Source organism: Oryzias latipes, chromosome 19, assembly GCF_002234675.1.
Source record: "Oryzias latipes chromosome 19, ASM223467v1".
NCBI classification, from domain to species: Eukaryota; Metazoa; Chordata; class Actinopteri; order Beloniformes; family Adrianichthyidae; genus Oryzias; species Oryzias latipes.
The window spans coordinates 6,215,900-6,242,173 of NC_019877.2; the positions used below are offsets into that span (position 1 = coordinate 6,215,900).

Genomic DNA, 26,274 nt, shown 5'->3' on the forward strand with positions numbered 1-26,274 from the left:
ACAAAAAAATAATTTTTTTTTTTTTTTTTAGCATTTTAGCATTTTGTTGTGCACACAAATGAGTATTTTGTGTATACTAGTTAGCATTTGTGCACACAAATTAGTATTTTGTGTATACTAGTTAGCATTTGTGCACACACATGAGTATTTTGTGTACACTAATTAGCATTTTGTGTACATAGATTTGTATTTAGTGTAAACAAGTTGTCATTTTTAGTGCAGAGACTAGTAATTTGTGCACACAGGTCAGCATTTTGTGTACACAAGTCATCATTTTGTGTACACAAACCTATTTTGTGTACACCGATCAGCATTTTGTGTACACAGATTAGTAATTTGGCCACACAAATTTGCATATTTTGTTCACAAGTTAGCATTTTGTCCGCACAGATTAGTTATACACAACTGATCATTTTGTGGACACAAATAAATAGTAGGAATTCATGATATTAAAAATACCGATTTGTACCTACAAGAAATAAATGAAATGCTCATTTGTGGCCACAAAATGCAAGTTTGTGACCACAAATGATTAAATAAAGGGGATTTATTTTGGCTGGGGGGATCATGTCCAAAGCACAATGTCCTTTCATTCATTTATTTTATCTCATGGGGTCTGAGACAACCCTTTATTAAAGGAAACAACAGGACACTTCCTCCTGTTTAGTACTTAATTGCACACCTATAAAATGTAACAACAGTAACATTTTATTTACTGAGTCCAAAAATCAAATGCGCTGTGATTTAAGGAAGATTTCTGAGAAGAATTTGGTCATGCAATAAGTTAATGTTTTTTTTCTAAGAGTGCCTAATTATCCTCCTTTTTAATCAGACTCAATAGGATTCCCATAATTCTGCATGCTCCTGGGTGGGGGAGAGCTGGTGGAAGAATGGCTGGGCTGCACATTCCTGTTTGATGGCATAAGACTTCCCATCAGTGGAGCCAGAGCAAATTGGAAAATAGCCCCGTTTTTCTTTCCAGACTGAAATAAATGGGGTGCCTATAGAGCTCGAGGCAGAAAAATGGCACGTTATTGGTAGAAAAAAATGTTAAACCTGTAATTGTTTTTCCAGAAAAACATCTTGCAGTATATTTCAGGAATACTGCTCCCTTAACCTAACGGGTTCGAAGCAAAAAGTCAGATAAACATTAGAGAAGAAGATATAAAACTCAACTTTCCCCCTACAGGGCATGTTCAGTGCAGGGTGGCATTCTGGGAAATCACCCCAACTTTAGTTCAGATGCTGCGTTTCAGAATCGCTTTGGCTCATCCAGTACAGCACAACAATGGATATACGGTGACCATGGTTATCTTGGCATTCCAGTGCGCTGACATGCTGCGCGCGCACAAAACGAGCGGCACCGTATATTGTCCTCGCGCGCGATCATTTAACACACCGAAGAATAGCCCATGTGGCGTTTACGTGCCGTTGGAATTTTTGCATTTAAGCTAAAAGGATTACTTGTAATCTTTAAACATGTTATAATGCAATAGCGATTAGACAGCATGTAGTTAAAACATTTTTTTTATTTTGTTTACAGTGTCTGCATCTACAACAGCTAACACAGCATAAAAATGTGAAGTAGTGCTAATAATTTTATTGAATTTACATGTGTTGACTTTGCCATAACAGTAAAAAAAAACGTACATTTCGGCGTTTACGATTGTTATAAAAACATCAAAATCATCAAAACATCAAAATCTTTTGCTTAATACATTACTTTGAAGATACGTTTTTTCTCCTTTTGATTGTTTAATGAAGCAATTCCATGGACATTTTACCTTTTTTTTAGTTAAAAAATAAGCAGAAAACAAATAATAATATTAATAATAATAGTTATAATTATAACTTCCGAGTAGCACCTGAAGGCATCACAGAGGAGAGTGGTTTCCCACAGCAGCGCAAGGCTCTGCCTTCAACTTTCTGCATAAGTTGTGAGGAGAGTCACAGGGACCGGAGCGGAGCTGCAGCAGCCTTCAGGCGGAGACTCCTTGGATGCTGAGCCGACGAGACAACAGCGGGTCGGTAAGTTTGTGCCTCAAATAACAAGTTTACCACGACTTGGAGCGCGTGCGCGTGGTGCCGCACGAGCGAAATGATCCTTTTTCTTGCAATTCTGTCTGTATCCAGTGTTAGCTTGATTCTCTTCGGGCTATCCCCAAACATTAAGTTTGGAAAGAGACCCACCGACCGACTGGAACATTTTTGGGGGCGTTCTTTCTTTGTGGGGAAAACGGAAACACCTGCAACGGGGTTGTCATGTGTGTTCCAGCTAATATCTGTTAGTTTCAATTTAACAAGTTATTATGTGTGCTGCTTTCACTGACACTACAGTTTGACAGGTGAACAGGTGTTTACATTGGTGCCCCCCTTAGCATCAACAGGGAAGCTAATGCCCAGTTAGCCGATTGCTTTTTAAAAAAGTAATAACAATTTTTATTTGAATTATAGCAGATGTATGTACTACTTTTAGGTACTTTAAAATAACAACGGGAGCAAAGTACTTGATATTCCAGATGTATAATTATCGGAACCCCCCCCTTTTTTATTGTATTGGTTTATTCTCGAGCTTAAGGGAGGAGAGGGTGATGTAAAGCAGGATAAAGAGACTAAAACTAAACAAAAACAACAAGAAATAATAAAAATATGAAATATTCATTTAGGTAAACAGTTCAAAAAGATAATATCAATATTGTAAATACTTATCATGCTTGTACACTGGGGAGAATTCTTCTCTTAGAGACCTATTCTGATGAAAATCATGTTTTTAACATGTAGCATTTTTCTCATAATGATGTAGAAAATACGCTGGGCGGGACACAAGGTCCCTTCTGTGCTCCATTCTTATGTGAGGGGCTGTAAGATAGTGGGTGAGATTGTAAACAGAGATGTCTCAGCAACGGGGAGGGGCAGGGAGGGAGGGGTTGCTTCTCGCCAACAGTCCCGCCCACAACTCGGAGGTGAATCTGAACTACTGCTGCTCCGAAGAAACCGTGTCATAGAAAACAACACTTTAAATTAAAAAAACAGCAAAATCATAATTAAATGACCAAAATAGATCAAAAGATGATCAGAGTGGGTCTTTGAAAGGGTGTTACCTTAAAAAAAAAAGTGACTGTTTTCATTTTTAGAGTTTGATTTCTGGAAGTGGATTTAGATTTTCGTCATTGGTGCCTCCAATGAGGTACATGTGTGCGATGGAAGCGGTGACGGCAGTTAGAGAAACTGGGTTAAGAAATATGGAGTACACAGGGAAGAGACTGGTTGGACGCGTTTTTCCAGGTTGTAGCAGACAGTGAGACATCACTTCCAGAAATGCACTTGCCTGGTTTCTGTCCAGCTCCACCTATCACTGCGTCAGGAGGCGTTTGAACCGAAGACTTTGTTTTTTTTGACTTCCCAGCTTTAACTGAGGAAAATCTGTTTTTACTTTTGCTTTAAAGCTTTCTCTAATGAAAGTATTCTTAGCAAACCTTTATTGTTTTTGCTTGTTTGACAAAAACACTACTATATGTAACTCTACTAGCATGCTTAAAGTCCCACTCCGATCATCTTTTGATTTGCTTTTTTTTTTTTTCCCAAATCAAAACTCCTGTCATTTTTTAAGACATAGTTTCTGCAGAGCGGCAATAGTTGGTGCAGAGTAAGCCTCTGCAGATATCCCATGAATCCTGTTTAACACTCTCCCACTAGCTTACAGCTGCTTACAACACGGGTCCCAAAATCCAGGCCTCGGGGGCCTTTGTCCTACATATTTTCCAACCGACCTGCCATTGAAGCTCCTCATTGGCTAAACACACCTGATCAATGTAATTAGCAGCAAATAAGGCATGTTTTCTGGGAAGCCAGCAGGACAGCGGCCCTAAAGGCCTGGATTTGGGGACCCCTGCCTTACAAACCTCAGGCCAACATTAGCGATGCAACAAAATCTTGAGCTTAATTTTCCTTATAAATGTCCTCCATCATGAGAAAAAAACTACAAGAAGATGTTAAAAACACCAACAACCCGATGTTCATGGCAGTGGATTATTAATCTGCGCAATCCAAATGAGTGAAAAGGATGTAAAACAACAATTTAACTCACTTATACGCTTTTTTCTTTTGGATAATTTATCGAAAAACATGGATTTATTCTGGATTTTCTATTTTTGTAAACTTTGATTTGGCTTTTTATGCACAATTTGAACCAAAATTTACATTTTTTTTTGTAAACTGCAAGATTTTCTGATCTTTAATTTGATGAGTTGGCATTTGTTGACCAAAAAACTTTTTTTTTTAGTTGATGAACCATGTTCTCACTCTAAATTTAACCTGTTATTTCTCGTGTGTGTAGCTTTTGTTAACCTGCAGCTGATCATTATTCCAGACAAAAATTGAGGAAACCTCTGTCTTAAAAGGGAGTGACTCCTTCAACCTGCAGCGTTTGAACATCCTCCAAATCTGAAAGCACTTCTGGGTTTTCCCGGCAGGAAAAAAAGCAAACTTTGTCTAGTCATTTGTTTAAACAAAACACCACAGTTAATGAGACGAAAAGACCATTTACCAGAAAGTTGAAAGACCCACTGTAATCATCTTTTGATGTGTTATTCCCATTGGTCTTTTAATTATTATTTAAAAAAAAACCTTTGTATTTTTTTTAGGACATAGTTTCTGCAGAGCGCCAATAGTTCATTAGAAATTCACCTCGGACTTGTGGGTGGGACTGTTGGCGTGGAGCAGCCCTGCCCGAGCTCGCAGCATATTTTCAACATCACAAATATAATCTTTTTTTTCAAACGTCATTTCTTTGTCTGCTCCTGTTTCGCAATGATTTGATGAGAAATTACTCAGAAATTGGATAGAAAAAATGCCACAGAACATGTAAAAAACAGCAAAAACATGATTTTCATCTTTAAAAATAACATTTGAGATTTTTTCATGAAAGTGTTTAAAATTCATAATCATTTAACTTTTTTTTTTTAGCAAATATAGGATGGTTATAAGTATAAACAGTTCTTGTCACTTGCAGAGCTGCATCTATAGATGATAATCCACATGCACAGTCATGCACATGCTCACCATCAGCACTGTTTTTCTGAGTTCAACCGTCTCTCTCCTTCATTCGGTCTTCATTAATGAGCACAAAAGTTCACAGACGCCGGCGTTCACGCTCTCATCCCAGAGGCCACGCCTCTTTCTTCACCTCTGCCTCTCTCTGTCCGTACTCCCTCAGCTTCCCTCGTTCTGGACTGTTTCCATTGGCTTCTGGCCTCTGCTCTATAATCAAAGCCATATGTTCTCCTGCATGAAAAGTCTGCTGTGTTTGCAGCTCTGCTCTTGGTGAAACTAGCCGTCGCTGACAGGAGGAAAAACTGTACATGTGTTCCTTTGGTCTGTTGAAGTCCAAAGCTTTCAGAGAACAATCATTAAGACCTCTGTTTTCTGCGGCTGCATTGTGTTTTATGGATGAACTGCAGGCCGCCTGGAGTTAAAAATTTGTGCTTTAAATGAAGACTTCTGCAAACCTGGATTGTGGGTAAAATTCCTGTCGCTTTTCTTTGTTCTTGAGCAGAAGTTCAGTGCTGCTGGGATCCTGAAAGGAATGTGACTGTTTGTTGTCACGTGATACGCTTTTTCTTTTCCGGTGTTATAAAGAGAGGTGGGTTTGTGTTTTCAGAGAGCGTTCATCTCCAGGAAATGGAAAGACCCACTGCGATGTGTGTCGTTTTCTTGAACATAGTTTCTGCAGAGCGGCAGGAGTTCATTAGAAATTCACAGCTTAGTTGTCAGTGGTACTGTTGACTGGAGATGGTGAATAGGCCTTATCGTTATCGCGATATCAAGCTGTGCAATATGCATATCGCAAAAGACGGCGAAAACTGCAAAAAATGGTTACCTTAAATGTGCCAAAACAATCTTATGGCAGCTTGAAGTATTTAACAAATCAAATGAATCCATATTAAATTTGTTGACGAATCGGATGGAGCCCTTTTACGTTAGATGTTCGCCTCCTATGTAGACGAGGCTCATTTGGAGTATAATATGTAAACAACAATTTCACTTTGGTTGTTTTGCTATTTGTTCTTGTACCTCAAATTATATCGTCATCGCAATATTGATCACCAATATTGCATATCGCGAGTTTCCGCATATCGTGCTGCCCTGATAGTGAACTGGACTGAGCGGGTGTGATGTCATCCATATAACATACCTTAGTTACGGCTCCAGCTAAATGAAGCCAATTTAGTCGTCATTTTTCCATGTTACGGACATCGCCATGTTGGAGCCAGACGACAGCAATTGGTCTGAGTGCTCTCAGTCAACTACTGTCGCCAATCAGAACTCAGTTTGTCCACTCTCCTTCCACCAAAAACCACCTCCGGACAACTCTGAACAACGAACGTTGAAGGTGGGGGCCGGCGGGCACCACATGCTTTTACTGAGGCATCTGATTGGTCAGTTAATAACTTGCAATAAAGAAAGACATCATGAAAACAATTAGGATTAGTAAAAAGATGTTAAGAAAAAGGTATCAAAGCAAGAATAATTATTCTAACCAATAGAATGACCGCGTGAATAACATGAGTAAGTCGTTTATTTTCTAATGAAGTCAATGGGATTTTGGCTTCTTGGAGCCAGCCTGGTATTTTTGGTTTTGGAACGCGAGGACGGAGAATCCCTTTGTTCAGTTCTTTTATAGTCAACGGTTGGTGCAGAGCAACCCCGCCCCCTTCCAATCACCCAGAACTGAAGGCTCTGTTTACATTGTCATGACTACAAGGATTTTCAAACTGCGTTTTTTTCATCTGCTCCTGATTCACAGCAGTTTAGATAAAGAAAGACTCACAAATGCAATTTCAAGCTTAATTTTCTTTATATATGTCTCCATCATGAGAAAAAGAACATCCTAAAAACACCAAAAATCCATATTTCATAGCAGCGGTTCTTTCAAAGTGAATAAACTCAGGCTTTTGTTATGAAATCTCGGATTAAAATAGGGCTTCGTGAATAGTTTTTTTGCCGAAAATAATTATTATAAAACAAACAAAAAAAGGAACATTTCTGTTTTAAGCCAAACGTTTTCTCTTTTAAAACTTTTTTAAACAACTTTCATTAATCTTTAAAAACAGAAAAACAGAAATTTCTTTTAGTTTTGTTTTCTGATGCACTTGTATGTTTATAGTGGGATTTGATTCTGGTTTTTATTTAACCCATTTTTACTCCAGCCTGCCTTTTATTTTGAAGAAATATCCGAGATCTGACGCTGAGTCCTTGTGAGAAGCATTTCTCTCGTGTCATTTGGACAAAAGTTGAAATCCAGCCCTCTGTTGCATTTTCCTGTGCTTTCACCCACTTACTGTGCGGCGTTCAAGCGATGGCGCAGATCAAAGTCTAAGACTTCCTATCAGAACTGCACTCGCTGCTCTCCACCTCAGTGGCGGCGCTTTCCTTTTTTTGTGCTCCAACACGTGTGGGTGGATCACATCACATACCGGGCTTTGTGTGACTCATCCTTTGGATGAGTTGTGAAATAATCCCTCATGAATGAACATTACAAAATGAAACCCCTTTTCTTCAAGGCCCTCTCTTTTAAGGGGGATAAATGGTTATTTAGGCCACGGGGTAAAAACGGTTACACCGCCTGAGAAAGATACTCATTAAAGAAAATAATTTGGTTTAGACCTATTTGCACACAAAGAGCTGAAACTGGTTGTCACAAGTGGTGACCAGTTGAGTTTGATGTGTCACTTGTGTTTATTTACCCTTTGTCAGCAGTGATTATGGTTCAAGCTTCAAACTTAAAACATTTCTCGCCAGGTTACCTGCCCTCAGTTCTGGGTTAAAATAATCAACAATTGTAGGATCAATGAGTCCTATAGTTCCAATAAAGAAACTTGAAGACCCACTCTGGTGATAATTGTGTTTTTGGCTTTTTTAACATTTTCTTGTGACATTTTTCTGATAATGGAGGACATGTATAAAGAAAATTAAGCTTAACATTGCATTTCTGGGTGTTTCTTTGTTTAAATCAAAACTTTATACAGATGGATAGCTCCTATATCGCTCGCCATTTTTGTAATCCCCTCAGTAATGTTAGGGGGTGTGAGGGGCTCTAAGCTAGCGGGAGAGTGTGTAAACAGAGCACTCTTAGCAACAAGGTGGGGAAGGGGGGCGGGGTTGCTCTGTGCCACATCTCAGACACAAATTTCTAACTACTGCCGCTCTGCAGAAACTATGTCCTAGAAAAAGTTAAACAGATGTTTGGATTTTGGCTTAAAACGTAATTATAATCACAAGACCCCTAGGAACGCTTTAAAAATATATAAAAGATGTTTGAAGTAGGTCTTTAAAAAACAAATAAATACTTTATGTAATAATGTGTTTCCTCTTTGTTATCATTTACAATATCTGATTCTTTTTTATCTAATATTTGGCAGATGTTTAAAAAAAATCTGATTTAAATCCGCTTTCCTAAGACACTGACTTCATAGCTTTTGCCCATTACATTAAATAATATGAAAAACAAGGTGATTTTATGGAGCTACGCAGCTAGGGCCTGTGTCTAAAGGCAGTGTTTGAATTTACTTTTTGGCTTTTAATATAAAAAACAAAACAAAGAAGAAAACTGCTTTACAGGCCCAAAGTCGTATTAGTAACTAATAACTGGGTCATCTTTAAGCCAAATAAGTAGTTGAATAATAGGTTGTAAAACACCCAGAAAACCTGAAACGCTCAGAGATCAACAATCAGTACAGACTGAAACATGACCAACCCTGAAGGATAAAGTAACGTTGATTTGTTTTAGACGGTCTGTGATTACATGTTGACACAGTTCCTGCCGGGAGAGGAAAAAACCCCAAACAAACCTTGAAATCACACCAGCAGGTTCAACAAAACACTGAGCCTTTCCTGTTTTTATTCACTTCATTTGTATTTATGGTTTTTCTTTTCTTTTCCCTGTTTGTCTAAAACAATGATAATAGTGAATTTCCATCAATAATCATGATTAATAAATAATAATTCTAGCCAGAACACAATATCAGTGAGAGCTGTGGTTCACTGCACTCATATTCTGCTTGGCTGGCTGAGCAAATAGATCACGTGGGAACCCTTCCAGAAACATTTTGATTGGTAGTTCGGCTCCACTTGAAAAGATTGTGGACCCGTCCAACCTCTTCGGGGTCTCTGTTCTGAGCCCACGAGGAGGCAGAAACCCGGATGTCTTGGAGTCTTTGTGGAGCCGTGTAAGTTCATATTGTTCCACAGCTGTATCATAGAAAGAGGAGATTTTTGACTGAATGAGAGCTAAAAACAAACAAACTGCACGCATTGTGCAATATTATTTATAATGTGGGAGGTGAAGTGGAAGTGATGGGTTATTTTGTTGGTCAGTGCTCTCAGCACTCCTTTTGACCCGCTTTCCAGTAAGTGGCTGTGTTTGCTTAAGTCTTTGTGTGTGGTTCTGGGTTTTAGCCTCGGGCCGAGATTTAACCTGGAAGAGGAATTTGGCTCTAATGTGGGTCCGAGTTCAGCTGATAACAACAAGAGCCAGTGTTTAACCATGCTGGGGCTAATGTGGCTTTATTTTTAGATAAAAAAAAAAAAAAAAAACTATTTCTAACAATACTTCTGTTTTTGTTAATTGTCAGTCAAACCTGTAGAATATGCATAACAAAAAATCGCACACTATTACGGTATTTACTTTTCCTACTCTTGATGCAGATTTTTAGCAGTATTTTAAATTTACTTAAAAATAAGCAACCGTAAATATGGCTATATTTTTTATTTCTTTGAAACCAAAGTATTAATTAGATATTTTCTTCCTTACCTTAAAAAAATCCAACAGGTTTACGCCCCGATATGAGTCATGTTTGTCTGCAGTTACACACATTCAGCAGATGTTTTTTATTATTTTTTTTATTATTTTTATTGAAGCAAATATTTAACAGACAATCACGGCATGTCTGTCAATGACAACAATATCAATGCTGAGATAAAGGTAGACAAACTTAAAAATATACAGCAGATGGGAGGTCCAGTATCGTGATAAAAGTTGCTAATGGGGCGGGGCAAAGTCAAAGTCACGTTTTGCTTAGTTCACCAGTGCACTCAACTACCAACCAACGAACACCTTTCATAAAAATTTGAGCTCTAATAAATTCAAATAAAGACAATGCACCCTGTCATGGTTTTTATAAAAAAAAATAGAACAAAGGTTTTGGACACATTTACATTTATTTTTGGTGCAAAATCAGATTTTTTATTGCCCCCTTCTGATGCCAGCCTCTAGTGGTCATACTCCGTATTTGCTGATTGGCTTTGAATCTGAAAACGGAAAGTGGGGGCATCCTTAGAACAGCATCAGATCCACTATGAGACAATTCACATCAGGCTATTACATGAGTTGGTGATCTAGATATTCAAAAATGCAGGGCTGGTGTGTTGTGATGTCCAGATTTCAAAGGAAATGATACCCACACATGATCTGAAGCCACATCTTTCCATAGGTTAATGCACTTTCAAAGGTTTATAACGCTGGTAAAAATAAATGGATGGTAGATTAGTGTTGTCTATTCATTTATCAGAACCTTTTGTTTTCGTTTAAGACCACACTGAAAGGATGTTAAAGGTGAGGAACCTATAGCAAGACCTTTTTGTTTTTTGGTTTGATTATATTAAAAAAAAGTTTGTTCAAAGTACTGAAATGTTTAGATTTTCCCTCTTTTTCTGAAATACCAATAAACCTCAGTTTGCAAAGTCAGTAGTTTTTGTTCTGTATTCTTTAACAAAGATGAAGTTCAGAAATGGAAAACTGGAAACTGCTTTATGTCCAAAAAGCTTCTGTAGGAATTGGAGAGTAAACATTTCCGCTGGTCTTTGAATGACGCTCCTGTTTTTTCTTGTTTTTTATCAGTTTGACAGAAATGCCGCCAGTGTAAATGTTGCACAGAGACGTGAAAAGGGTTCTGCCGGCGTTTCCGTGTGTCTGCCCGTGTCTGTGTACCTTTTTATCAAACGAAGCCTCAGACTGAATGTCTTCACAGTCTTGTCTCCGCTCTTTCTTCACATTCCAAGTGCAAACATTTAAGGGGCATAATGAGGTCTCTTTAGCCACAATGTTTCTTACCAGGTTTCAAAAGTTAGATCTATACTTTTCTTTTTTCCAGTCTCCAATGGTAAAACATAAGAACATGTCGTGGGATTTTGTGTCTTGATAGTGTATTTTGTTTCCGTTGGGTTCGTCACTGTCCTGTGAACAGCTGTATAAGGCAATATAACTTGCGATACATGAACAAACAGCAAAACAACTAAAAACACAATTTCCATTTCACCCAATTTAAATGAGAGTCAACATAACTTTATAATCCAAATGACCCCCGTCTACATATTAAGCGAGCATCTATCATAAAAGCGTTCCATCCGATTGGTCATTGATGTAAAAGAATCCATCTGATTGGTCAAATGCATAAATGGATTCAATTGATTTGGTAAATACTTCAAGCTGCCATAAGATTGTTTTAGCACATCTAAGGTAATCATTTATTGCAATTTTGCCGACTTGCCAACTAGCGATTTATTGTGCAGGCCTACCAGATGACGGTTTACTTATTTCATTTCTTCTTTATTTTTACTTTGCATCATAATTTATTGGATTCTCCACACTTTTACACTCTAGTTTTTTAGACTACATTTACTACTTTTATTATTTGTGAATTTGTTTACGTAGACGACAAAGTAAGAACTTGGCTTTCCTGTTGCAACTGACAATAAAAACACTTTGAATCTTGAATAAAAAAAAAGTACTGTTTTATCCTAAAATCTAACAGAAAAGCTGTTTTTTGGTCTGAAAAACCTTAAGGACTAAACCTGCACAATATATCGCAAATATTATCGTTATCGCGATATCAAGCTGTACACATATCACAAAAATGGCAATAAATAGTTACCTTAAATGTGCTAAAACAATCTTATGGCGGCTTAAAATATTTAACGAATCAAATAAATCCATTTGCTATTTGTTCATGTACCGCAAGTTATGTCGTCATATTGATTACTGATATCGCATAGTTTTCCTCATATCATGCAGCCCTAGAAAGGACCTACAGAAAGAAATATATATAAAAATAAATATACATATGGATTTTTATAAGTTGAAATTGATTTACTTTTGATAATTATTGTTTTAAATTAAACCTCTTTTTTATAGCTTCATAGGTTTCTTGTTTACTGAAGACAAGAGCGATTTAAAACTCAATCTGCTCCAAATGACTCTGTGAAATCTGAGAATAAAGAAATATGGGGAAAAGTAAGTTTAGCTATTTAGACAGGAGTTTACTTGGTCTGCTTAAGGGTCAGAGTTCAAGCATCACAGTATATTTGTAGCAGTCACTAAAATGAACACCTCCATATGTTTTATTTAAAGGCAACACAGTTTAGACTGCACTAAGTCTGCTCTTCAGACAATATTCCATTAGATCTTTAATGATTGTGGTTATTTGCAGTTGTTTACATAAAACGTATTTGTAGTTTAATGGAAAAAGCACACACTGAATTTAGTTATACGGTTTTAACGGTTAAAGTAAACGTGCTGTAATTGTCTTTCCTGCTCTCTCTCAGACTCTAAAACTGGACGACAATGCTGCCGATCCAGAGACGGGCTGAGACGGCGCCGGGCCTCACAGGGACACGCGTGGCCCTGTAAGCTGTGACCACACCATCAAGGAAATTCCTGGGCTCTCTAGGGTCGCCTCGGTGGGTTTTTATTTTTATTTTTTATCTGCAGCTCCGTGCAGCTGCACAAGCTTCTGTTTCCACAACACAAATGCCCAGAGCTCTGAGCTGACTTAGACACTTGAAAGGGCACAGGGAGTGAAGGTTATCCCCCTCTGCAGAGTTCAGTATATTTCATAGTGGGAGTCACAGCTGCGAAATGATCTCTGTGTTTAATGGAAAAGCTCCTGTTGGCAAACTCTGCTTGGACAAACAAACATCTGAACTTTAGAACTGTTAGGAAACCTTCTTAACCCTTGTGCTATCATAGGCACTTTAACATTGGTAGTGGGGTCATCTGGACCCCACAAGACGCTGAACCTTTTTTCTTCAATGATTTGTGATCTTCACTGGTGTCCATGGATTACATGAAATCTTTCCACCTTTATCCACCTTTGTCATGGTAGGAAGAACACGTCAATGTAAGGATCGCGTCATCTGAACCCAGTAGCGATAGCGCAAGGGTTATAGTCCCCACCAACTATATTTTATTTTATTACAAAGTTGTTCCCAGTGGTCTTTTAAATGTAAAAGCAGTTTTAATTTAAACTCGAAAAGCCTGTGTCATTTTTTAGGACGTTTTCTGCACATCGATAGTGTCATGTTTCGTCAAGTTCCTGTCGGACATTTGTGTCCTCGTGTGTCGCTTCCTGTTTTCTTCTGAAAGTTCCTTCCACCTTTCCTGTCCATGTCTGTTTTCCCCACAGCTGTCTACCTAATCATCCCTGATCGTTCCCACCTGTGCTGTCCCTCCTCATATGTATTTATGGTCGGTGTCTCCCTCTGTCCTGTTCCTGATTATCATGTGTAGTTGCTTACCAAAACCTACGCCTATCTCAGGTTCTCAAGATTAAAAGTTTTTCCCAAGAACTCTGCATCTGAGTCCTCGCCATTCTGTGGTCCTTGTCAGATAGGAGCAAATTAGAAATTTGCTTTTGGGTTGTGACTAATTAGTAGTAGCTAATTAGTAGTAGTTATTTCCCAGCATGCCTTTGTTTACACTATTTGCCGCTAGCAAAAGGCCTCACAAAATCAAGCTAACATTAGCATACCAAAAAAAACCCCCAAGCAATATGAGAGGCATCCAGCTGCACTGTTTGGAGCCAGATACCAGCTCAGACGAGGAAAATAAAACGTACATGGATCTATTTGTCTGCTAGAGGATGATTTAGAAATGGAACCTGTCCACGGCACAAGCCTCATCTTAAGTCCGAGCTTTTTCAAACATCCTCTACATTCTTTTATATATGTTTGCTATATATTTACATTTTTAGCCACACACAAAAGAAACTGTTGTTTTCAGGGACAGTTTCTCCATAGCAGCAGTAATTTCTTAGAAAATTGCCTCTGAGTTGTTGATGTGGCTGTTTGTGCAGACTAAGTCCACCCCCACTTCCCGTCAGCCATAAGTGAGGGCTGTCCATGTACAGACTCTCCTGCTAGCTTCTAGCCGCTTACATTTCCAAACCTACATTAGCAGTCCAAAAAATAAAATGGCGAGCAATCTTGGAGAAAAAGTCAGACATGCAGTTTTAACCTTAAATTCTTTTATAGATTCCCTCCATCATGAGAAAAATGCCACAAGAACATGCTAAAAACACAAAACACAACATTGTCATTGGAGTGGGTCTTTTAAGTTTTCTTAAATAACTAATTAAATACAAAATTGATTTCATTTTTCTTTTCCTACAGCAGAAAAAGGAAAACACGAGGAGACATGATGGCCACTGAAGAACATCAGATGCAAGCTGGACCTGACATGCTTTCGAAGCGTTCTTCCCCTCCTTCCATAGGGAGCAGGCCCCTCAGAGATAAGGCGCTTACAAGTTCTGGACAGGAAGTATGGCGAGGCTGTGACCAGCTGTGGCTCTCAAAACAGCGGAGTAGCCCCTCCCTCCTTTTCTACAGGAAGTTGTCATGTGAAAGTGTGAATGGGGTTCATTCTGCTGAGGAGTGTGTGGAGTATAGTTACAGCTCGCAGATTTTGAGTACCAAAGAAAAACCTTTGCCAGAACCGTCAGCTGATAAGAACTGTGAAGGGATGAAGAACATTTTGGGGGATTCAGAGAGCACCAAACCAGACAGAACCAGCTCCTCCCATGTCCCGTCTGACCATTCCACAAGTGTGTACACTAACTCTGACTCTAAATCCAGTCCAAGTTTCTGCACTTCTTGCCCCAATAAACGGCACATCCGGCGTGGCAGCCTTCCTGTTTCTATGCTAGCATTCTACAAGGTGATTAAGAAGAAAGTTCTGCAGAATTTTACTTGTGTAGCACAAGGAAATGACCTACTCTATCATGCTTTTATGCTTCTAGACATCCTCTCACCGCTCCTTTCCTGGAGAGCCTTCAAGTGAGCCGGGCTCTTTGGCGTCGTCTCCATGTGGCTCCCCCCGTCTCAACCACCGGCAGCATCCCCATCAAGGAAACCTTAAAGACGGATTCTCCAGTTTGGAGAGACTCAACCGAAGACCCCGCGTTCAAAAATGCCCTTTGGAGAAACTGTTCCTTCCACGGTCCTTGGCGGCTACCATGACCCTCGACTCATCCTTTCCAGGAACCATAAGTTGCGGCAGGGACAGCAGCAATGAAGAGGAAGATGAGGAGGCTCCCTTGGATGAAGCAGAGTTTTTAAGAAACCGCAAGGACCGTTCTACTGTTCTCGTGAGGCGGTTCTTCAAGAATAATCAAAAGGTACTTACCAAGTTTCATGACTGCATTTGTTAAATATTCAGAAACTCTGAACTTCTCTTTTTTCTCCTCCAAGGTGACCAAATCCGTGTGTGCGGGAACCATAGCGATCGTCAGAACTCTGCCCTCAGGGCACATTTCCGACGATGTCTGGGGGATTGTTGTGGATCACAGATGCTGGCATCCCAGCAAAAAGGACGTGTGGTCAGTCTTACAGCGTGGAGAAGAACTCAGAGGGTGTAGAGGGATATTACACTTTGATAAAGCAAAACTGCAGCAGGTAAGAGAAAAAATAATGAGCACATTCTTTGTACACAAATAAACCCAAGTTTTAGCTTACTTTTGGTAGAAATAAAAGTGTTTGGTTCCACTTCTGCTGTGCACTGTTCACACTGTTAATGTGCTGTGAATTCTTAAGACTTTTCTATCAGAACCGGCGATAACTTCTAGGGAAATCTGAGCTACAGTAGCTCCTTTGTTGAATTGGGCCACTGGACAGTTTTTTTTTCTTCTTCCCACTATTGTGTATAAGACGTGTTCTGGTTTCACACGAACACGTTACCAGAACTCTTTCATCCTTGGACCAATTAAGATACCGATCACTCTGGACTGGGACATTCTGCAAGAGCTAAGCTTTTGTTTAACCTGTTACTACTCATGAAACTCGCCCAAACCTTCGTTTGACCATTTTTTTTCAATTGTTAACCTTTAGATTTAAAGAGCCCCTACAAAGAAATTATTGTTTTTGGTTTTTTTTAACATGGCCTTGTAGTATTTTTTCCCATGTTAGATGACATATATAAAGGAAAATTTAGATTAAAAGGGCATTTCTGAGAATTTCTTCATTAACATTTTTTATTGAAAATGCTGTCTGAAAAAGCTTGTAGTTGTTACGTATAAACTATTATTAGACGCTTTTTGCCTGGCTTCATTCTGATGCATTCACTTGCAGACAAATCGATCCATTAACATCATTGTTTTCCTCGTCTGAGCTGGTATCCAGCAACACTATAAATAAGATCAAAAGATGATCGGAGTGGGACTTTAATAAAGAGAAAAAAAGATGAGATCGAGTTGATTTTACAGCTTAGACACAACTGTCCTTACGGGTTGATACAGGCCGTCTGTACCGGGCACGCAGCCACAACATTTTCAGATTGTTGACTGCTCGTTGAGCCCATGCTGCAGGCCGGAGGTTGTAACAAACACTTAAAAATTTGCAAGGCTGAAATATGTGCGATGCAGGCTCGTTGTACAGATTCAGCATTTTTTCAGCCGCCCCTTTATATGACCCTCCACAGGCCCGGAAAACTCAAAAACCCCTTTAGGAGTGCATGTGCCTATAGGGCCTTAAGTCAAGGATTTTAATATTAGTTCATGAAATCCATGAAGTGATTTTCCTTTAAATTAACTTCTTGTATTTTTTGAGGCAAAAACAGAAATTTTCAGAAAGTTTTAATGTAAGAGCTCATTATTTTATCATCTAAAGATCCACCTTTTGTTTGTTTTGTTCAGTTTCTATCATTAGATATGTGAAGTGTTTTGTCAATGGGAAAAAAAGAGATCCAATCATATGTAGAATTGAACGGAACCATAAGCTTTCGTACTGAGATCACGTTGGTTGGGCTGTACTTTGAGCTCACTTTCCCCCATCATGGAAATGATGTCCTGCATTAACGCTGAGTGGTACATGATGATCGGTGCTGTTTGAAGCAGAGTGAGGATGCAGCAGGTCACATGACATGTTCAAGGAGCGTATTACCACTGATGCAACGCTGCGTTTTAGAGACAGGAGCTGCCAATAAGGCTGTCATGCCGTTGAAACCCCTGTGGTTGTTATTGCATGAAAATGTTCAACCTCATCCTGCACACATTTTGTACAATAGTGTGGTTTCAGAGGCACAAAGGGGCCCAGTCTTCACAGCTACTGATGCAGGGTCAGCGCCTTTGGTTCTTACTTATTAGGCCGAGGTTAAAACAGTCAAATAATACAAATATATCCTTTGTCGCCTCAAAAGAAACAATGGTATGCAGTTATTTAAACGTTTAGCTCTGCATTTGAGCATTGTTGAGGTTCTGCACTACAGTTTTGTTTAGGTTTATCAAACGTCACTATGTGTTTGTGTTTATTTTCTTAAATAACTAATAGTTTTTTGCTTGTTTGGCGCTCAGCTTAAGACTTTTACAAATGATAGAAGTTGTGTGTGCTTCACAACATTTAATAAACTCGTAAAATATTCAAACAATCAGTGAAATACGAAAGCACAATTGGTCCTCTACAGTATGTCAAAATAAAAGCTCAGAGTGTAACGGGGAGATGGACACAAAACACAAACTTGCACAAAAGCACACAGGCTCTTTGTTCAGGCTTGGCCTCGTCTGCGGAAAAATGATTTATTCTCTGTTGGTTCTGCTTCCCGCATTACTGACAGACTGAATGACGGGGCTCTGTATATGTGTGCGTGTGTGTTTGAATGAAGCAAACGTTAGAATTTAATGTACAGAAGCTGAAAACAGACTTCCATGAACTGAAACCGATCGGGACCAAAACTGTATATAATGTTCCAAGCAAGCGTGTGCTTTAATAACACACACGGATGCTGTTATGCTGTGTTATGGCAACAAAACATGTGTGTTTACTCAGGCCGGGGTTCACTGCCAAAAATCATCTCAATGAAATATCAGTTTCTGTTCAAGTTTGCATTGGAAAACCAATTCTTTTGGATCATGTCGAACGGTATCTGTTGATTTTAAGCTTTCATTAATTAAATTAGAAATTGGTTAATTAAATAATTGTTTAAAGGTATTGCTCTGAGGGAGAATTAATGCCTTATTTTGGTAAAATAAAAATTATGTTTAGGTTATTAACTCTCTGTCCTTACTTTCAGCTTTTATAGTGGAGAGTTTGCAGAAATGTTTGCTTGCTTTTTTTTTTTTTTTAATCTTCTTCCTTCTAATCTGGTAAAACTCAAATCTGTTTGCTTTTAAGATGCACTGCAAACATTGAGTTTTATTTAAAACATTATTTTACTGTGAAAATCTTAGTAACTAGTTGGATGTTTGATACTCCACAGAGTGAAATGTGTGCATGCTTGAATTTCCTGAGTAGTTCATTTCAAAGAGCTCTGAATGCCAATTAAAGCCCCAAAAGCTTTGGGAAGGAGGCCCACACGTGTGCATGGGATGTTGCATTTTCTCCAAACACACTATGTGCACGGAAACGTCTTTTTTTTTTTTCTTTTTCTGGCCAAAGTGTAGCCATAACACAAACACACACTGCACCACATCTTGTGTGAAGGGGGCTTGCACCAAAAAGTCATTAAAATAGAAAAACTTCAACTTTTGTGCAGGCGGCGTTGTGATTTCTGACTGTGCCACTCTGTTTTTAATGCACCCTTTGCGGTTATAGAAGTCCAGGGAGAGCGGCTTTAATAATGAGCCTATTGAAAATGGGGGAGCTGCCAGCACTTCTCCTGTAAAAACACAAGCGGAGTTCAGCAGAAAGTTCCTGACAGGGCTGAACGGTCAAGAATGAGCCACTTTGGAACAGATTCTTCACCAAGATCGTGAAAAAAAACAGTAGATGCTTGAAAAAATCCTCTAAAAGTTGTTCTGTTTGACCTTATACTACATTTGTGGACTTTACAGTTGAAGCATAATTCTTTTTAACTGATATAGGTGTTATGGTTGTTGCATTTGCCAAAAACACTACAGTAATCTTCTCTCTTGGTGTGTTTATTGTGAAGACAAATGAAGCGAGACAAAAAACAGGATTACAGTGTAAAAGGGAAGGACTGGAGCCAGTCACGGACAAAGAGAGGAGAGAAAAACAAGGATAACATGAGATTTTGGTCGTGGAAAGAGAAGGAAATCCAAAATGTCTGAAATATTAGAAACTTTAGGAAAGGAAATAGCTTCTAATAGCTATCTGAAAAAAGACTCCCACAAAACAGATTTCTACTCATAAAAAATAAAAAAGCAGCTACAAAAATGTAAGAGTTTGACCAATTACCGTTCTGCTTTCAGTCACAGAAAATGCCGTTTTTTTTTTAGTCCTCTTTCCACTGGGTTTCATTTAGCTAAGCTTTTTCTTTTTCAAAATGATAACTCCCCCAAAAGAAACTTTTGTGGGAATTCCAAGCACAGGGGAATGTAATAATTTTGCCTAAAAGTCCTTATGGGGGATTTCAAAATTCAGAACAAATTGCCAGTGGTGCTCAAGAAGAACCGCTAATGTTCTGTGCATCTGCAGTGGTAAACTGTGGCACCATTTGGAACACAGAAGTGTTTCATTTCAGTTACTTGGTTTGGTGATAAAAAATAAAAAAAAACCCTACTCTTGGGACGATCAAACAGTCTCCTAAACTAAAGAATGTCACAGATTTTGCCGCTCTTACCCCCTTTTTTTCCCTAAATAAAAACAATGCCATTTTTAAAGCTTTTTTTAAACAAGCAACCATTTCGAAGTAGAATAATTGTAAATATAGTTTGCACTAAAGTATCTTTTAGGAACAAGAATGTATTTTTCTCTCCGGGGAACCTTTATTCTTTCCTGTTTTCCACTTTTTGTCACGTGAGTCCAAATCATTCTGGCTTCCAATCTAGGAATGATGGGAAAATCAAAACAAAATGTCTTGTACTTTCTAGTATTCACTGCGTTCCTCATTTTCCTCAGACGTCAAACACCTCATGGGAATTCATTAGGAGCTAAAAAAAAAGCACATGCAGTTTTAATAAAGGTCATGCATGTTATGCTGTGATATTAAACTGTCCTTTGGGTGAGTATCATGCTTTCACAGTGAGCTGATTTATGCTTTTAGTAGTTAGCATAAGTCTGTGTGTCAAAAGAGAAAACTTACAAGACTTGGAGACGCATAAATGTTTGCCCATCTTTCTATTTTATTTAACTACGCATTTAGAGTTTTGGCTGATTAGATCTTCTATCTTGTAAATGATTCACGATAGCATCACATATCTCATAGTTGCTGTGTCTCGCAAATTCTCCATTTAGAAAGGCGTGCTGATGTATTGAGCAGTTTTTCTTATTGTTGTAATTTGCATTTTTAATAGAACCTCATATAAAAGTTCGGCAGAAAAGTGTCATAAAATGTAAATGCATCATAACTGTACAAGTGACATGTCTGTCCATAAAATGCATTAAAGCCTTTCTTTTGAATTAAGTCATTACCTATTTAGTAGTTTGCATATGTCTGATGTTGAAACTGACTTTTCACTTTAAGAGCTACAGCCAATGTGTATTTAGTTGTTGCCCCCACTTGTTGCAGCTCTTTAACACCGGAACTGTTGCCGGCGACAGTTAAATAACAGCAAAACTATCGTAAATCGTCAACTGCTCATTTGCGATCAACGTAAAAGAGCTCATTCTGACGCAGACAAAAGCGGTTTTTCAAATCGGCTTTGCATCGTTATAAAAAGCCTCTTTTCTCCACGACACAACCCGCATGATTTACGTTGTTTGCGTTAACACTTCACTACTGTAAAGTATTGCATATATGTGCAGGACCGCTGTTCTTTGCTTTAGAATTCCACTCATTGTGTCAATGGTTGAAGAGTTAAGAGTTGAAAGACTGTCAACATTGGAGCTAAGGCTCTGGTGTCAAAGGGTTAACAGTAGGGGGGGTTCAAGGATTCATTTATATCAACAATTCAATTCATATCATTATTTGTGGTTGACGATACATAGTCGATATTGGTTCATTTCAAAAGATCTAATTTAATCCGAGCCCTGACCTAAAATGGATCCAGGGCATCTGTAACCATAAGTTCAGCCAGTGTACCTGGGTACTGAACAGTGCAGTGTTCCACATTCCTTGTACTTCTTGAAAAATAATCCATTCACATTTTAGTTTCATAAAGTTCAGCCCACCATTGTTTTTCCTCACCAAAATACTAATAATACAAATGGAACATAATTAGAACAGCCTACCACACCGCAGGGTCAAACGTCTTTGCAAAATTTAAAGTGTTTCGACACTGGAATGATGGCTTGATCTAAAGGGTATTTTCAAACATCAACATTGAGGATTTATTTCATTTCGAAGCAATTTTTCTAATGATGTAGGTCATTACCAACTTGCCTCAGACAGCTCAATCTGGTTGGATTGTAGGAATATAAATTGAATACTCGTCACACGACTGGTAAAGGGTAAACAATTTTATAACATAGTCAACTTTTAGAGCCTCTTTTACTGCAAAAAAAGAACATACTTTAAATGACCAAAAGCACTTATTCATCTGAAAAGATCATTTGAGGTGTTTCAGTCCGTTCCGCGTCCACAGTTGCATAAGATCAAGCCAGATCTCATTCTGCTGCTGCAAACATTGAAAGTGAAAGAACAAGCCGCTCTCAGCAGATCTGTAAATTCCAGGGTGGAACAGGGATAGGAGGCCACCAGTGCAATAAAAAGTCTAGTTGCATTTCCATGCTGTTAAATATTTCACAGTCAACTGTCAGTGGTGTGATAACAAAATGGAAGTGATTAGAAATAAAAGAAACCCAGCCACAAAGCGGTGGCCATGGAAACTGTCTGACTGTACCAAGTATGAGGTTTGGTGGTAGGAAGATCATGATGTGGGGTTTATTTATAAACAGTTAACCCTCTCAGTTCCATTGAAGAGATCTTTAAAAGAGGACATTTTGGATTATTTCATGCCCCCAACTTTGTAGGAACGGTTTGGACATGGGCCCTTCCTGTTCTAACAGGAGCGCTCACTAGAAGGTCCATAAAAACACAGATACAGTGTTGTTAGAGTTCCTGCACACACATGCAAAGGCTGATGATTGAATACTTTCGGATATCAGATTAAGCTAGTTCTATTACAAATGGGATCCCTATCTGCAAGGCTAAAGATATTTTACATTCAAATAAATGCATCTCAGTCCTTATGACTTGTAAATGGTAAATGGCGTGTACTTATATAGCGCTTTCCTGCCTTCCTCGAAGGCCTAAAGCGCTTTACAGTCACACACACATTCACACACTGACGGCGGCTCCACTGCCAAACACTGGCACCAGCCTCCCACCAGAGGCAAGGTGGGGTTCAGTGTCTTGCCCAAGGACACTTGGACACATGGCCGTGCAAGGCGGGAATCGAACCTGCAATATTCCGATCGAAGGCCCTACCACTGCACAACGGCAGCCCCATGGTGGAGTCCAGCTGTGGCTAATAATCATTTAGTGGGTTGTTGCAAACAATCCATCTTAATGATTTCCTTTAGCATTTATAATTTCTTTTTTTAATATTTCTTTGTTTACTCTGTTGTATGTTGAATATTTGCTAATTATCCATCTCGAATGCAGGTTTTATGTCCTGTACACACACACACACACACACACACACACCCCCACACACCCACCTACACACAAACACACACGCACACCTACACACACACACACACACGCTTGAAAGGGTGCATTTCCAGATAAAAAGTCCAGCAAATATCCGCTTTTCAGCTTTATCTCGGACAATGTGCCAGACGTTGTTATTAGAATAGATTACAGTGATTCGTTTTCCAGCAGGTTTCCTTAGTAAAGATGTTCTTTTGTAACTTTGCGTCGTCAGCTAACCTGCATATTTGCCGACTGGTTTGCTGACTTTATCTTTTTAATCTTCACAGGCTTCCCTGTTGACAAACATAGTTCACGTTTCTTTGACTTTTACTGTTGTTTGGTCAAATTTGAAGTGTGGCTCTGAATACCAAATCAAACCCCAATAAAACAGAACAAGTAGGTATGAATCAGCAAAAAGCTTTGAGGTCAGCATTAGGCACCTGCTTGCTAGAATGACAGATTGGACTTGAAGGTATTTTTCTTCTTATCAGTGAGACAAATCTATTGAGCAACTTTCGGTTGTGTCACTGTGGTAGGACAATGTGCTGGAGTTACATTTTTACTGTTTTATTTTTTTTTTACTGAAATGTACTTTGAAATTCCGCACTTTGACTAAAAAGTCAAGTCCGTACTTGAGGTAAAGTTGGGGAATTCTGCTGCCAGTTTGTCTCTCACTGCATTCATCATCTGGTACGCATCCTGCTCAAAGCCTTTGTGACAAATGCTCCAAGATTCACACTCAACCCATCCTCCTCGTCCCCATTAACCCGTTTCCATCGCCGTCACACTTGCCTATTGAGCTAAGGAATGTGCCGAACATTCCTCTTTGCTGCCCTGCAGGATTTTAGGGCTTAGCTGTGGATTACAGTGCACGTGTGCTGAAAAACACTCTTGCTTTTAAGCAGATGTGAACTCACAGAAAGAGGAGGTGGGACACATCCTGTGTGCATCACTCCAGTGAGACTAGGACTGGGTCTGTTTGACGCCCCGAAGCCGTCACTTTTCAAGGTTTTATCTTCAAAAAGGTCAAAGACTCAAGATCTGTGGTTAAGAATCAAACATACGACCGTCCTGGCCTCGTTTAGAAACTACGGGCCTCGTCTGTGGAATAGTCTGCCTGAAGATGTGAGGGCCTCATCTACTGTGGAGGTTTTTAAAAAATAAACTAAAGACACACCTTTTAAATTAGCTTTTGATTAGATTTTATGCCTTTTTATGTTTTATGATGTTTTATTACATCATTTTTAACATTTTAATTGTTTAATTTACTATTTTCTATTCCTATATTTTATGATATTTTATCACCTATATATTTATTCTTCATTCTTTTGTTTTATCACATCATTTTATCATTTTATTTGCTTAATCAATATATATATATTTTTTTATATACTTTTTTATGATATTTTACCAAATATTCTTTTTAATTCAAATTAGGCTGTTTACGAGTGTTTTCTCACCCTCGGCTGGGGTGTTTGCGTCTATACTGACACCCCTGCCAATAGGAGGACAGGGCAGACGGCACCTTCTGGTTTCTCTTTATTTTATTTATTTATTTATTTTCCACTGGTGTTTGTCTTTGTGTATTTTATTGCGCGGGGCTAATTGAATGTATTTTATTGCATTTGTTTTTGTTTTTGTTTTTATGTACAGCATTATTTGAATTTGAATTTCTTCATTTTTTTTCTACCTGCAGGTGGTAATTTAGCCTGTATACCGTTCCTGACATTACAGAAGTGTTTGTGTTGGCATAAACCAACAAAACTCCTAAAGTCAGGATGGTAAAGAGGACAAGCTTAAAAAACAACATCAAACTTAATGCAAAACTTTTTATCTAACTAGCTGTCCATGTTTATCTACTTTGGTACTGGAAAAAAAAAATCGGTGAGCAGACTTGTGATCGCAACTTAGATTCTGGTTAAAGAGCGTGCTTACCAGCTGGAGGACATGTGTTGTTCAAACCACTTGTTTTTTTGTTTTTTTTTTGCCTCAGCTTTTTTACTTTCATTTTCAGACCGTCATCAAAACATTCAAAGACAACACAGCGAAAATATATAGGCTTTGCAGAAAAAACTCCTAAAAATGCAGAGTGATGCTTTTAAATTCACTCTTTCTTTTTTCACATCAAAATTAATTTAAAAGGAAGAAACAGACATCTGTTAGTATTAATTACATTTTGTGTCGTGCATAATTCTAATCTATAAGTATTATCTTTTTTTTGGCCATTCTAATATTGAAATATTGTCGTTTTAATAAGAAGAGATGATAAACTGTAAGTGAATGGTCATGCGTCAGTTGTTGGGGCCATCTAGTGGCCATGAAGATACTTTTCTCTGCAGAAAAGCTTTGGTTGCTAAATCCTTTTGGTACGCGAGTACCTAGGACTGCTGAAACTCAAGTGGTGACTATTTTGTGTAAGAAGAAACACACATGAGCTACTTCAAATCTTTATTTATAGTTAGAGAAAAACAAAAGGAACATTTCTTGTAGATATCTGCCATTCCCAATGGTTTGTTTCTCTCATCTAAAAAGTAAGTGCAGACCAATTTTTTAAATTTAGAACATTACTTTAGTTCATGACTAGAGGTTCAGACCTCTAGTCATGATTTAAGCAAAAAAACATAAAAAAAATAAAGGTCAACAAGGGTTGTGCTTTTATACTGATTTTATATAAATGAGGCCAGAGCAGTGACTTTTCTGTAAAAATTGTTGGCCCTATCTTGTCCACCAGATGGCAGTATTACTTTTTAAATAAGAAATAGAAAGTATCACATCTGTTTTTAATTTAAGGTATTCATCTTTTCCTTAAAAAAACACGTGCACTCAAAGGACAGGTGAGGTAGGTAGTACGATTTTTGAACGGTGAAGTTTACAAACTCACAGAGAGACTCAGATTATGTTACAATAAATACAATGATGTCAGACTTGTTAATAACCTTAAAAGTGAGGTATAAATTATGCTTGAATATCCAAGTATGACCCCTAATAAGAGGTTCAGAAAACAGCATAATGAGTTGAGGATTGATCAAAGAAATGCTAAATGAGCACAACCCAGCTGTTTGCTTTGTTTGGTGGAGCGCTTTGATGTCAAATGGGCAGCAGATTAATGTTTCCGCTTAAGTAGGCAGATCTAATAAGACAGACCGATTTCATTTTTAACCGGCTGCACCGTTTATGTAAGAATATTTACATTTGTTTAGCAGCGTTTTGAATCCAAAGGGACTTCCAAGGCTGATAAGATATCAATATTTTAGCTTCTGAGCTCCTGCAGGTCAGGATTCTTCTGCATCCTGAAACATCTAGTTTTCACTAATCCTTGTAAAGAGGATTTTATGGCCTTGGAGCGGTTCACACATATTTAAATAAAATATTCAACCGACTAACAATTTTTTTTTTTTGTTTTTTTTTCTGTCCCAACCTAAAAACAAGGCGGGCCTCGGTGCTTGGGTGCTAACTCAGCTGTCTCACCTTAGTGG

At 38.5% G+C, this 26,274-nt stretch overlaps 1 protein-coding gene across 8 annotated transcripts in view; it reads left to right on the top strand.

The window, feature by feature from the left end:
* Positions 1-1,865: 1,865 nt before the first annotated feature.
* The window catches only part of plce1 (phospholipase C epsilon 1), an 87,570-nt gene continuing 63,161 nt past the window's right edge, over positions 1,866-26,274 (top strand). For 3 of the 8 annotated variants that reach the window (XM_020711883.2, XM_020711884.2, XM_020711885.2), the window contains exons 1-5: positions 1,867-2,028; positions 12,601-12,735; positions 14,446-14,989; positions 15,072-15,449; positions 15,523-15,726. In XM_020711883.2, coding sequence (XP_020567542.2) covers positions 14,471-14,989; positions 15,072-15,449; positions 15,523-15,726 — 1,101 coding nt within the window. In that variant the 5' untranslated portion in view covers positions 1,867-2,028; positions 12,601-12,735; positions 14,446-14,470. Of the gene's footprint in view, positions 2,029-12,600; positions 12,736-14,445; positions 14,990-15,071; positions 15,450-15,522; positions 15,727-26,274 lie in introns of all 8 variants that reach the window. The other 5 variants (XM_020711878.2, XM_020711882.2, XM_020711881.2 and 2 more) reach the window with 4 other exon arrangements.